This window comes from Octopus bimaculoides, chromosome 6, assembly GCF_046866305.1.
Source record: "Octopus bimaculoides isolate indiv1 chromosome 6, ASM4686630v1, whole genome shotgun sequence".
NCBI classification, from domain to species: domain Eukaryota; kingdom Metazoa; phylum Mollusca; class Cephalopoda; order Octopoda; family Octopodidae; genus Octopus; species Octopus bimaculoides.
The window spans coordinates 64,222,657-64,237,978 of NC_142933.1; the positions used below are offsets into that span (position 1 = coordinate 64,222,657).

Below are 15,322 nucleotides of genomic sequence, written 5' to 3' on the forward strand. Positions count from 1 at the left end.
TTTATACAATGATAAGCTTTAATGGAGAAAAAAAAAATGATAGATGATCCTTAGTCAAAGAGACCAAAGCCCATGTCATCATCTGATTCTTCTGACTCCTCTTTCTTCTCTTCTTTCTTTTCTGTAGTGGAGAATTAAAGGAAAAAAATACATATTAGAAAAATACAGAATGAAATTGAAGTATATATATAAATAATATTAATAATAAAAAGCAAAAGCGAAATAGAGGAAAGATAAATGAAGAGGAAATATTTGGCCTCTCACCTTCAGCCTTCTCTGCAGGTGCTGCAGCAGAGGCAGCAGGTGCAGCAGCAACAGCAGCACCACCTCCACTTGGGACAGATGCAAGCTTCAGCTGACCTGTGAAAGAATAGAAAAAGAAAACCCAATCACATCCAAGTACTGTCGTTATGAATAAATATACTGACCAAGAAACTTCAGAAACAATATTTCTAAGGAACTACAGTCAAGAAATAGAATTGAAGGCACTAGCATATTATATCACTGCAACAAATTTTGTAGGCTCTTTTAGCGAAAGGGCACAACCTGCACATCCATCACAACTTTCATCTCTCTTTGAGTAAAGACCCCCTAAACCAACCTTTATGCAAACCAAATTCAACACAGGATACCCTTGCACTAATTGCTGAGTCACTATCAGAACTAGAGGAGAAGTTTCAGGTGTGGCAGCAGGGACTAGAATCGAAGGGCCTTAGAGTCAACCTAGCTAAAACCAAAGTCCAAATAAGTAGGAAGGTAGACAAAACACACACCCCTTCAGGTAGATGGCCCTGCTCGATCTGTAGAAAAGGTGTAGGTAGAAACTTTATAAGATGTACCCAATGCAAGCTATGGACACATAAGAGGTGCAGCAATATCAAAGGAAGGCTAACTGGGAAGTTAGTTTTTGTATGTGGTAGATGTTCAGGTGCAATAAACACTGAAAATGTGCAGAAAACAACCAGTCTCATTCCAGGGAGAAAAACTGGACGTAGTTGATAGCTTCCAATATCTGGGTGACCAAGTGTAGCTGCTAGAATAAGAATAGCCTGGGCAAAGTTCAGAGACCTCTTACCTCTGCTGGCGACAAAGGGCCTATCACTGAGAGTAAAAGGCAGACTGCATGACACATGTGTACGAACAACCATGCTACATGGCAGTGAAACATGGGCCGTGACTACTGAGGACATGCGTAAGCTTGCAAGGAAAGAAGCCAGTAGGCTCCGATGGATGAGTAATGCCAGTGTGCATACCCGACAGAGTGTAAATATCTTGAGAAAAGTTGGACCTAAGAAACATCAGTTGTGGAGTGCAAGAGAGACGATTGCGCTGGTATGGTCATGTGGAGAGAATGGATGAGGATAGCTGTGTGAAAAAGTACCACACCCTAGCGGTTGAGGGAACCCGTGGAATAGGCAGGCCCAGGAATACTTGGGATGAGGTGGTGAAGCATGAACTCCGAACATTAGGCCTCACCAAGGCAATGACTTGTAACTAAGACCTTTGGAAATATGCTGTGCGTGAGAAGACCCGGCAAGCCAAGTGAGACCAAAATCCAAGGCCTCTGCCAGCCCACTTATGTGTAACACTCCTTCATTGGACACTAAACTCCGCTTGTGAAGACCTGTTGAGGCAATAGAAATCAAACTAAATTTGTAGACCGGCACCCACGTCAACGTCACTTTCATTGAACATCAAACTCGGCTTGCGAAATCGTGATGGCACCCGTACTAGTGGAGCACTAAGAGCACCGTCCGAGTGTGATCGTTACCAGAGCACCAGTGGCACGTAAAAGCACCCACATCACTCTCGGAGTGGTTGGCGTTAGGAATGGTATCCAGCTGTAGAAACTCTGCCAAATCAGATTGGAGCCTGGTGTAGCCATCTGGTTCCCCAGTCCTTAGTCAAATTGTCCAACCCATGCTAGCATGGAAAGCAGACGTTAAACGATGATGATGATGATGGTAACTCCAGTTTGTAGTTATCTAGTACCTTATCCTCCAAGCAGCTCAAGCAACCAGAAGACAGGTTGAGTTCTATGACCACCTTTTGTTTGCACACATGAGTAATGTTGACTCACACGTACTCCCAATTTAAAGAAAAAGAAAGTCACAATCATTTAATGTCTGTTTTTCACGCTGGTATGGGTTGGACAGTTTGACAAGATCTGACCAGCCAGACGACTGTCGTAGGGCAACACAATTCTCTATGCCACCTTTGGCACGATTTCAACAACCAAAATCCTTGCCTAATGACCATCCCTTTACAGGGTGTATTGGGTGTTTTCCTTTGTGCCAACAGAAGTTACCAAGTAACTTGCAAGACAAGAAAAGAAGAAAAGTAAAGGGCAACATGAACAATAAATAAATAAATGTGGCAGTGCCAAAATTACCTTCTTTGATGAGAGTAGCTGGGTCTTTGTCTTTTAGCTGTGAGATGACTTTCTTCATTTTACCGGCTTCGGCCTCAATACCAACGCTGCCTAAAATCTTCTCCAAATCAGCTTCAGTTGGTTGTTTCACACCCCCAAGGGTGGCAAGGAGATAAGCGGCCACGTAACGCATTCTGCAATGTGATAAAAGAAAATGCACGCCTATCAATAAGGCAAATTTATGTTACACTTACTCATCTGATGCCTGGTTTTCAAAACATTAAATACTAATTTGCTATTACATGCACCCTAACAGAACTTCTCTAATGAAAAAAATTACAAAAGCAGCAAAAATTTGCCACACACACTAACTGAAGCTAATACAAATTGAACAAAAAATGCATTTTAGGCTTCTTATTGTGCAACGTAAATTGAAATTAAGAGGTTTTTGGAACAATTATTTATTAATTGAACAGTTTATTTTGTAAACAGTTAAATCTCCACATTGCTTGCCATAAAAGTACATCAGACGGTGGTAAAGTAGCAATATAGAAAATTAATCATGCTCTCAGAACAATATCAAAGTCATCATCTGTTAAATGGCAGTAGTGGAGACAGCTGAAGTAAACAGAAATATAAATTTGAGCACTTTTCTGTACTTAATGATATCTATATTTCTATAACTTACTTCTAAATAGATTAACCTTACCTCACAATCTCATCATTGTAAGCATTGCAACATATATTATAAATAATGAAGTAGCCGATATGAACAGAGCCTACACCTTTACAGAACAGCTACACATTTTAATGCATTTCCTGAATAACAGGTGCTATAAATCTCTAGCTAGGTACCAACAATGTGTACCTCAATTATAATGCTTATATATTATAACTACTAATGTAACTTCTATGATGTAGCATGCAAGTAAAAGCCAACATTCTGAGCTTTCAATGACAATCACAAACTATTCCAAAAACGCAAAGTTTTCTCACATAATTTCTGACTGACAATAATGAATCTTTCACAGAAGCTGATTGAGATATATGCATATATTGTCTGGTGTCTAGACGGGCACCTAACTGAATTAGGACAGTTGGTGTACGCAGGATCACCCAGTTAATATAGCACTTTTAAACAGTAACTCACAATCTATGAAGAGTGAAAGTAGTCGAGAAAGTGCAAATTTTAACTTACATTAAGAATAACTTTATTTTAATATGTACATTTGTTTAGAACCCCTTAACCCTTTCGTTACCATATTTCTAACCAAATTACACCCCTTATGTGTTTCAATTAATTTCTAACATAATCATAAATTTAGGCTGGTTTCATTAAACTCTAACTTTTTTATTTATCAACATATTAATGTGATTTTTGGAAGATAAATTAACGAAAGGTTCTCAACCAATTCTATACCAAAATTTTTGTCACAAAGTGACTTTAATTACAGGTAAATTCAACAAAATATAAAATTATTTAAATTTTTGTTCAAACATCGCTATAGAAAATGGGTTATTAGCTAATATTCAATTGGGTATACAACAAAATATTATTATAGAAGAGTTGTGCACATTACTGGATTTATTACTGTCTCTTTTGCCAGTATAAAATTAAAATCCAGAGCAGTACCCAGTATTTGATTCACAAATCCTTTCCAAACTTTGATCCCCCATTTTGTGCGCTTTCCTGGCATATACTGTTGAAAACGCACTCGGCCTTTATAGCCCACCATATCCTTATCTATAAACTGTTTTATATGTGCTTTGAACACAGTCAATGAGGGGTCTTATTTTAAATAAGGGATCAAAGTCTGGTTTTCCACGAACTGGTGTACTGGTCGTGTCTATTACATGTAGATATCGAGTCAATTTTAAAAACCGTATCCTCGTCATTATACTTGAGACGTATTCGTCGCCAAAGGGTTCATCACTACTCCAGTAATTTGTTATTCTAGGTAACTTTCTAATGCACATAATAATATTCATGGCAAAATATGCTTTAATTTCATTCAAGTTTATGGGAAACCTCAAACTATCCTTTTTTACGCTTTGTTTACATTTAGCGTAACGGTTTGTTTCCGCCGTAATCAATTCAAATAGGCACATCGGAAAAAGCAAAAAGAAGTCTAAAGCTTTACTCTCCTGGGTAAGACTATGACTTGGTCCAGTTTCTTCAGAAAAATCACTGAAAGAAGGAGTTTTTAAATTTTCACTCCATTCAGGTACTAATTCATTCTCTTTATCGCTATTATCGGAGCTCTCGAGTTCACTGCTTTCATTTTCGGAAAATGAAACCTCAGATTCATTATCAAATACCACGTGCTTTTTTTTTTCGGTTACAGAGTTAGATTTATCAAGGTCTTCAACGGAAAATCCTTCGAATTCTGACTCGCTGCTTGACAATAAAATTCGTATCCATTTTTTTTGTCAGGATTACAAATATTGAAAACAACAGGAACAAATTTGGAAAAAAATCTCCCAAAATTCACAAAATTAAAAAAACATGTTGATCGTCGTACAAAACTATAGCTGAACTGTTTACACAAATAATCACGTGTTTTCACGAATGTACTAACGAGATTTGCTCAGATATTCTCATTTAAATATGAATAGGTGATTACGGGCGGCTTGGTCAAACGAACCAAAATTTTTTTCGGGCGGCTTTGGTAACGAAAGGGTTAATGAATATAGCATCTTCAAACATGCTCACAATTTACAAGTACTGACATTGCTGAGAAGTGTCCTGTGAAGACAGATCTATCTATAGCTTTCTGCTTTAAAAGAAAACACCTCAATGTACAATGATGTTTGTTCTGAATTCAAAATGTAAGACAGATTCCACAAATTTACAAGTAAAATACATGTCTTATATAGTTTAACAAAGAAATTTAAAGTAACCCATTAATCTTGGTAGCTGGTACTAACATAAACATGTCCTGCTTGCTCAGGTTTATTAGCCATGTCTTTGAGGATAGCACAAATAGGTTTACTCATAACACCTGTGAAAACCCGACTCATTGCAATACAGCACCTATACAAAAACTGTAAGAACAAATGACTACAATTCTAAATTATACTTTGAAACACTAAAGCTGTTCAAGGCACTCCCAACTTTCAAAACATGGTAGACAATTTTCACACTTCTAAATGCCAATTTGCAAAGAATCTAAGAGCATCACTGTACAGTATTACTACCCCCCCCCCCCTAGATATAATCAGTTACAATTGCCTTTCTAAATCAGTTAAATGAGTTATAAAGATGTTTCACAGATGCCATAGCAGTATATCAGACGGTGGTAAAGTAGCATAATAAAATATTAATCATACTCTCAGAAAATATTCGAAGTCATCATCTATACTGTCTAGAAATGGCAGCTATGGAAACCCAAACCCATATGCTACACTTTCAGTTATAAGTTTTAATGTCTTAGCTCCACTACAACCCCAGATTTCAACACAACAGCTCTACACTCCGTGGTTATTTAAAATCATAAAGACGTAACGCTAAGCATTATCTTAAATACCATTTCCCTTGCCTAAAAATAAATATAAAATTAGTCCAGACATAAACTATAATTCCAACGACAATAGTGACAAGACTACTATTACAGGGCAAATATCACTTGAGCAAAACTGGGTGTTCAGTTTACCCGACATTGCATGCTGGGCTTAATGTAGTTTGCACACTGCTGTTCAGTGGGATTGAACTCAAACCAGCCTGTCTCAGGTGAACAACTTTTTCATAAGGCCACACTTATTTGACAAACAAACTGGTGTAAAAAAATGAATTGGGACGGCTTGAAGCGTATACGGTCACCAAAAAAAGAAACTGTGGAAGTCCACTGGCTTCGTCATGATCTGGATTATGTATTATCTCTAGTTAAGATTCTTCTCTTTGAAGATCACAGATGTCTAATTAGGCTACAATTCTACATAAAGAATATAATCAGTCAGACGCGCAATAAAATCACTATAGTAGTGATGTGCTTGTTTAGCTTTAACACATGCTATCACTAACTCCAGTAATCTAGACAATTGATTATGGAGAAGAGGGCGACTTGTTTAGAAATAGCAGCCAAATTCCCTACAAATCACACATTAAAAATTCAGAAATAACTGAAACGTCTTTGATCACATCTCTGTTAGATTAGTGCTCATATGGGGATAACCTTCAAACGGAAAGCAACATTACATTAATTCTATGAGAAATTTTAATTGCTCTAACAACGAAAAATGAGGGTACTACTAAAGCAGCGCGAACCCGAACGCGCTAGCCAGTCTTGAGTGGTCGATCCTAACCCTAACCCGCGTGTGCAAATGAATACGTTTAGGGTTAGTATCGACCACTCACGACTAGCTAGCGCGGACGCGCGACCGGGTCCGCGCTGCTTTAGTAGTACCAAAAAGTTTATCCAAATATATTTTACAATAGTAACACACGACCAAAACCGTGTTAGGACAAAGAACCATTAATATATTAGTTCGGGCGCCTTTTCGCAGATGGCTGTAAAACAAAGAATGGCAAGTCTGTATTGCTAGTTTATTTCGAGAATTCCATATTAAAAACAGTACAGATAAGTTCTCGATTCAGTTTATGTACGAGTTCAGATGGATTTACGAAACACGAGATATTTTACTTCATAAAACACATTATTTACACAGGCGGTAACAAACGGGGTAGCGCCTAAATCCGTAATTCAGTGAAATCATACTGCGGACAGCGTTGTAGACCCTGTATGCTTCAAATGGCAAACTACGCAGATGATCTCGATCTCACCACCTAGGTTTTTAAAGGTAATGGCTTTAAATAGTCATAACTGTTAGTAGACTTTTAAATTAGCTATTTTCACATCATTTCATACTGACATCAAAATAGGATTAGAACTCATGCGTAAAAGCAGACTTAAATATACACATTTGTCTGGTGTCTTAACGGGCACCAGACTGAATAAAAGACAGTTGGTGTACGCAGGATCACCGAGTTAATATAGCACTTTAAAACAGTAACTCACAATCTATGAAGAATGAAAGCAGTCGAGGAGTGCAAATTTTAGCTCACATTAAGAATAACTTTATTTTATATGTACGTTTGTATTTTGTTTACACACAGATAAGTTGAACAAAAACTTCGAAGCAGTGATGTTAATTTCAACAAATCTTGAATGAGCCACGTGGTCTCTGTACTACTAACATTTCCAGATATTTCCATGGAATTCGCTATTAATATCGAAATGAATGTGAATGCATATCAACTTATAGATTACTACTACTTTATATATATATATATATATATAAAGCTGTAATCCTTAAGACCACTCTTCTTGAAATAGTACCATCCTTAAGTTTTAAAATCTATAAAAAAGGGATTCATTTTTAAGCAAAATTTAAGAACTAAATGTAGTTTCACTTATATATAAAATATAGTATTTTATTAATTTAGTTTGTATTAAGAATTCATAGGAAGTTTTATAATTTCTATCGAAAACAAACAAGTTGTGTACCACGCATTAATAAATGCAGATAGTGTGGACAGCATGGCTGTGCTCCATGATAGCAACGTGAGGAAGAAAGGAATTTCGTTTCATAAACTTAATAGTCATAACGAACATCTAAAATATTAATCAGACGGAAGAAAAGCTTTACATTAACCAGTTGGTACAAAAAAATATGAATTTTCTTGGAAAAATAACTTACTTTTAAGACTTAGATTGACGCGAAAACGTGTTATGTCACTTATGGAGGAATTCTGATGCAGGAAAGAGAGAGAGGCAACGTGGTGTGCGCAGACGTCACGTGACAGCACTCAGCACAACCATCGCTTCGTACAAAATGAAAGAGAAAAATGAAGAAACACATCTAATTAAGAAATAATATATATATATATATATATATATATATATATCAATTTATATAAAATCTAGATATTAAAGTTTTTATATTTCTGTGGTTAGCTTTGAAAGAATTACAAAAATATCAAGGGAAACAACTGTAATTGCCAATCATTGATTTTAAATTTTGACTAAAGTCCAGCAATTTTAGGGGAGAAATTAAAACCGATTACATCGACCTCGGTGCTCAGCTGGTACTTATTTTATCGACTCCAAAAGGATGAAAAGCAAAGTCGTCCTCGGCGGAATTTGAACTCAGAACGTAAAGACGGAAGAAATAACGCTATGCAATTTATCCGCCGTGCTAACGATTCCGCTATAATTGCCAAAGGCCATGCCTTTTGTTTGAAGGTTTTATAGTAATTTGCATTGACCTCTGTATTTAACAGGTCTTTTTTTTTTTATCTATCCAAATTAATTTCTAACACAAATGAATGGCCGCACCGGGTTAATAAAATATCTGAAAACTAAAATCTAAAATAAACGCTAGTGTGGTTATTCTTGTCTTCACACAGCCTACTTTGAACTGTGAACTACCAACGAAGATTTAACCCTTTTGATATCAAACCTGTCTAAGACCGTCCCCGATTTTATGAGACAAAACTTCTCATGAAAATTTCATGCTCCAAACACCAGTTTAATAATGGCGAAATTATTTCAATAAATTCTTCATGAGTTTCAAAATTACTTGAAATAAAAGCAGTGTATTTCAACAGCAGTTTGGAAACAAAAGGTTTAACGACTTAAAAGATCCTCACTAACAATTGGTGAACCTGCAAAAGATGTCCTCAAGGATCCTTCTGAATTGACGGGAACCACTTGTTTTCTTAACGAAACACTTTCAAACTTGGGATACTGGTAGAATGTGTCATATAAAACATCTTTTCTCTTAGCCTTCTTAACAAAAATTTCTTCTTAATAAGTTATTTCATGTTAAAGTTGTCGTATTTCTGTAATTTCAACCAATCACTGACGTCTATTCAGCTGAATACAGTTACTGCTATTTTTGTAAACAATAATTTTTGCCGATGTCAAGAGTAGTATTCCCTGTTTAATTATATCATTATTTCCTGTTTAATTATATCATTATTCCCTAGTAAGGGTTTAAGGTGTTATGGTTATGAGTTATGATCCTGAAGAGGTGGCCTGGGATGAATCTAAACTGCACATGCGTTTTCAGTGTCAAATATGACAAGATTATATTCAGAAGATAGACATTTGTCCATTCTGTTATTCTGCTACAGTTAAATGGCAAAAGCAGGCTGCTCACATTCTTTGTGAAAAACTAAAGTAAACAAAAGTCGCTTGAACTGATTAACAAAGATGGTGTGTTATTTAAAAAAAAATTTTCTTTTTACTTGTTTCAGTCATTTGACTGCAGAAATGCTGGGGCACCACCTAGAAGTGTTTTAGTCGATCAAATTGACCTCAGAACTTTTTTTAAAAACCGAACCGCTAAGTTATGGGTATGTAAACACACCAACATCAGCTCTCAAGCGGCGGTGAAGAACAAACATTGACACAAAGATACATACGCGTGCCCCCCCCCCCATATATACGACAGGCTTCTTTCTGTTTCCATCTACCAAGTCCATTCACAAGGCTATAATAGAAGACACTTGTCCAAGGTGTCATGCAGTGGGACTGAACCTGGAGTCAGGTGGTTGGGAAGCAAGCTTCTTTATTTCATAAATATTCGCCATAGAGGCATTACAAAGAGGGGACGAACAAGGACAGACAAACATAAAAAGGGTGAAGTAGCTGTTTCGATTAAATATTTACAATTTTAAATACACAATAAAAATTGGATTATATTTACAATGTTCGATTGAAGCATTGCTCATTACAGATGTAATTTGTAATGGCTTTCCTGAAGGATAGGCATCCGACCACCAGGGTAGACCCCTTGCTTTTTCTTTCCCTTGTTTTTGGCTCCCACTTACCTGGTGCCAAACACTCCCAGCTTCCTCGCCACAGGCTTCCATCTTCTCATGAATCTGTCTCGTGACAGATACCTCTTCTCCAGCCTGATTTTACTACTGAGGTGGTAACAAAAAAAGTTAACTAACCCCTGGCCAGATACAAAGGTATCTGTCACTATGCCTCTTACACGCGTCTTCCATACTGTTTCTTTCAGTATGGCTACTACGCAGGAAAAACACGCCTTCCTCTCCCTGTTGAGGGAAGGAGGCGGCACAATCTCGATGATAGATTCAGCTGATAGCTGTACTCTTCCCATCGATGACAACAGTTCTGCGAAAACTATCAGTATCGTTAATTCCAGACATTCCACGAATGTGTGCAAGACGGTTTCCCTGTCCTGCCCGCACCTCGGACATGTTAGCGATATGGCACTTCCGTGCCTTGACAATTTATCACGAACAGGTAACGCCGCACGGAAGCAAGCTTCTTACTACACAGCCATGCCTGCACCTATAGCTATGCTTGTTGTGAAATTTGCAACAAAAACAAGAATCTGAAATTATACTCCATCACTACCTGTGGTCTCAGATACTCAAACTGACCATATATGGTGGTTGGGTGTTATAGTCAAGACTGAAATTACACCAAGAAATTCCACAGCTGTGGGTGACAATTCATATCTGGAATAATGATGGAGGCCAGGATCAAACAACCCTCTTCAATGCATGAGAACAAATAGATGCAACAGAGCAAGAAGAACCTATGATAAAGTTAATGAACTATTTCCAAGTGGATGCACAAGATCTTGAGGCATAATGTATTCTTTCAGACATGTTCAAATTTGTTGTCTTGAAAGATAAGAAGGGAAAGTAGTAAAGATACAAATGAGGACCATCAGTTTATAGGTGATTCATATGGTAGCATCCTTGCAATCTTATTCAGCTACGATAAGGTAGAGCTCTTCAACTTCTGAATTCTACCCCATCACAAGAAATACAGATATCTTATTTACAACCAACCAGTAACAACTGTGAAAAACAAAAAACATTCTGTATGCTGTTTGAATGTTTTCTGAGACTTTAAGGAAACTCTCTGCATGCACAAATCCTCCATTGAAATGGAATGTCCTGTGCTTATTCCCACTACATGAACAATTCCTGGATTGTTACATGATGGTCTGCCATTATTATTCACCAAACCTTTTCTATTGGTTCCTCATTTCAGGTTGTTGATGGCCTGCTTGGGTGTGCCTCGCTCTCCACTGAAGTGCAGCCATGTTTGAAGTGGTTGTACCACTCCTTGATCTGAGTTTTAACCATGGTATCATGACCAAAGGCCTGCTAAATCTACAGGATGGTTTGAGCTTGAGTATTACCAAGCTCTTGGCAAAACTTGATGCAATGTCTCTGCTCAATGCTTTTGGTAAAAACGAAAATTCGATGAGCAAGCACTACACGTCTGTACTCTAGACTAAATAACAGACGGGAACTGACATAGCTTACTGGCATGAAGATTTTTATGTATGTGCAGGAAGGGTGACATTGGTTCCCACTCAAAAGATTTTGCCTATGCATCATTGGTTTAAAAAAAAAATAAAGTTGATACTTTTTGAATACACTTTGTGTATATGTGTACGTGTGTGTGTGTGTGTATGTATATATATATATATATATATATATATATATATATATATTACTCTACCTCTGGTATTTGAGTACTCTTTTTTTCACCTTGTTGCACATTTCATGTGCTTACTCTGGTATATATATATATATATATATATATATATATATATGTGGAGAATGGAGCAACAAATACGAGAAGAAGCAATTCTGTTGGGCTAGTTAGGCATTGTTTTATTATGTGGAGGTTATGAGGCAAGCCTATCATTTACCTATATAAACATTGCTTGTTTTCACCTTTTCGATATCAGTGAAGAATTTCACTTGAAAAGAAGATATAAGATTGCCAGGTTTTTGTCTCTCTCACCAGGGTCAGCGGCTATCGGACGCCGACGAAGGGAAATAACCCTGAAATCCGGATCCGTTCGTGCTGCAGATGTTGGTGAGAGGGATAACTACCCTTGGCAAACAGGACACAGTCGTGTGTCGATAAGCCAGCTGGAGGAGATGTCCTCCTGGGGCTAAAAGCAACAGTAACATCCACCCCTAGGGGTCAGCCACACTTAAGTGGCAATATACTACACTTTATCGTGCAGTTACTGTTAATACTTCATTTAGAGAATTAACATTGCTTGTTTTCACCTTTTCGATATCAGTGAAGAATTTCACTTGAAAAGAAGATATAAGATTGCCAGGTTTTTGTCTCTCTCACCAGGGTCAGCAGCTATCGGACGCCGACGAAGGGAAATAACCCTGAAATCCGGATCCGTTCGTGCTGCAGATGTTGGTGAGAGGGATAACTACCCTTGGCAAACAGGACACAGTCGTGTGTCGATAAGCCAGCTGGAGGAGATGTCCTCCTGGGGCTAAAAGCAACAGTAACATCCACCCCTAGGGGTCAGCCACACTTAAGTGGCAATATACTACACTTTATCGTGCTGTTACTGTTAATACTTCATTTAGAGAATTAACATTGCTTATATATATATATATATATATATACACACACACTATGTTTCCTTTTATTATGCAGGTCAATCATTCCTCAATAAAATCAAAACCTCTGGTTAGATTTTCTTGAACATTTTACGTAATATGTAGGATTATGTATCCCATGTCTCGTGTAATTTTTGTCAAAATTGATCTACATTTAAAGCAAAAATGAAGAAAAACAAATTTATAGGGTGTTTCTTTTTATTACGTAAGTTATTATATAAACTACATTATGTGAGGAGCCAATTGAAAAGGTTTGGTGAATAATTATGGCAGACCATAATGTAACAATCCAGGAATTGCTCATGTAGTGGGAATAAGCACAGGATCAATGCATTCCATAACCAGACCATTAATATGTACATATATCTTCCACCATATAATTATATTTACAAACAATTATGTATATATTTTACATCTTTATACAGCCTCCTTTACCATCTATAACTTTAAATATTCTCTCATCAACTGATTTTGTCAATTTCTCAACAATCTCACTTTATAATTACTAGCAGTAGTTTTTATTGTTTCTCATAGTAAATCCCAGTTTGGATATTGTTTACCATTAGAATATACATCTTTTTTAATAACTGACCACAAATTCTCTATTGGTTTAGATCTGGAGATTGGGGTGGGTGGCATTACATTATCTTATGTTCTTTGAAACCTTTCTCAGCTAACTGGTTAATAGTTAGTTTGGCAGAGTGTGAAGGGGCATTATCATGCATAAATATGCTCTTTAACTTGAAACCTCGTGATGTTGACTTGTACCAGTGGAAGAAATTGTCATCTAGAAACTCGCAATAATAGAGGTGTTTCCAATGCAGTACTAAACCCAGTCTTTAGGCTCTCTATACCCTCATATTATAGTCTTAAGTAAGGTCGAAATTCTTCAGGTGTAGAAAATCCAGGTGTGACAATGGTAAAATATCTTTTATAATCTATATACTGGCTTCTTATATAACCAAAATGAATTTCAAAACTAGGGATATAACAGAAATTTATTGTGCATGCTGGCAAGATTACTGTAGCTTTGTTACTTAGAGCAACACTGGATTACATAAATATGCAAAGGGTTTATAAATTATGTAAGTACAGCTAGTAGGCTGTAATTGATTAATTCCAAGTTTACAGTTTTGATTTTATGGGAAGATAGTCTTTTTTTCACTTTATTTTAAACTTGTGTAAAGAAGTAATTAATTCAGTGTTATCATTATTAAATAGGTAACGAGTCACAAAACAAATAATCAGGATAGTTCAGAGATATGGTGCCAAAAGTGTTTTTGCCTCTGGGGGCTACACCACTTTTCAGTATGGATTAATTAGAAAGAGATCAATAAGAAGCAAACTATTTGCTATTTATCCAGCTTAACAGTCTTATGGTAAAACGATATGATGTTCCTATAACACTGGAGTCCACAGTAAGAATCAACAGCATGGCCACAGCCAAATGACTGAAACAAGTAAAAGAATGTGTATATATATGTGTGTGTGTGTATGTGTGTTTGTCTGCTCACCGCTTGACAACTGGTGTTGGTTTATGTCTCTGTAACTTAGCTGTTTAGCAAAATAGACAGATAGAGTAAGAGCCAGACTTTTAAAAATAAGTACTAAGGGTGATTTGTTCACTGAAAAAACTCTTAAGTAAAAGGTAAAAAGTATTAGCAAAATGTCAGCCTTTTGCAAACTGCAATGTAATATTTAATGATGCAATCTTCTAATGATATTTGTGTTAATATGTAATATATGTAATTAAAACAAAAACAAAAATATAAAACCTTCCCTTTACCACCTTTTCTCATTAAGTCAAAACTCAAACTGCTTCTAATGATAACTACTTTACTGATCTAATGGACAAAACTTATCCCTTCTGTTTTAGTTCAACCACATATAAAGTATAAGATAAAGGTAGAGGGGAAAGAGTGTTATTCAGTGGCAGACAAGTTTGTTTTTCCTTCTTTATCACAGGTTTATTTGATTTGCTCAAAATAGTATCTAGATCTCTCACAAAATCCCTTTCTACTGTTTTTAAATGTTATACTGAACAACAATTCTTGACATATGAAATAACAAGATTTTCATGACTGGAATGCTTTTCATCAAAGTTTTATATGATTGCAACTGACCAAGGACTATGCAACAATCAAACAGCTTTACTTTAGATAAGTGGTTCTCAACCAGGGTCCATATAAGATTTTGTTGTTAAAATTTATGTGCAATAAATTACTTATATTTCTACAATACACAAATTATTTCAGCAATTTTTTTGTACAATTCCTTATAATATTTAATTGTAAAAATATAATATGATTTTTTTAAAAACATAAGATGGCTCAGGGATTCACCCAAGTAAAACAGGAATCAAAAGGTAAAAAATGTTTAAGAAACACTACTTTAGACTAACAAGAAAACACCTTTGTATTGATATGTGACCTGCTAAAAATAGCAGCCCAATTTCTCTCAAATCAAACTTTACTCACTTAAAATAGGGAAATAGGGCTGGACACACTGGAAATGAACTC

At 36.4% G+C, this 15,322-nt stretch overlaps 2 protein-coding genes across 2 annotated transcripts in view; both read right to left on the reverse strand.

Annotated features, from left to right (window-relative positions):
• Nucleotides 1–15,322, reverse strand: part of LOC106881730 (large ribosomal subunit protein P2) — a 22,054-nt gene continuing 6,732 nt past the window's right edge. Inside the window, exons 2-5 of the mRNA XM_089354005.1 lie at nt 8,069–8,192; nt 2,393–2,565; nt 265–360; nt 1–121 (exon numbers count right to left, since the gene is read on the reverse strand). Coding sequence (XP_089210131.1) covers nt 51–121; nt 265–360; nt 2,393–2,564 — 339 coding nt within the window. The 5' untranslated portion in view covers nt 2,565; nt 8,069–8,192 and the 3' untranslated portion in view covers nt 1–50. The remainder of the gene's footprint in view (nt 122–264; nt 361–2,392; nt 2,566–8,068; nt 8,193–15,322) is intronic.
• LOC149135166 (uncharacterized) overlaps nt 2,487–15,322 on the reverse strand; it is a 27,145-nt gene continuing 14,309 nt past the window's right edge. The window contains exons 3-4 of the mRNA XM_089353479.1: nt 5,300–5,405; nt 2,487–4,798 (exon numbers count right to left, since the gene is read on the reverse strand). Of these exons, the coding sequence (XP_089209605.1) occupies nt 4,112–4,798; nt 5,300–5,405 (793 nt within the window). The 3' untranslated portion in view covers nt 2,487–4,111. The remainder of the gene's footprint in view (nt 4,799–5,299; nt 5,406–15,322) is intronic.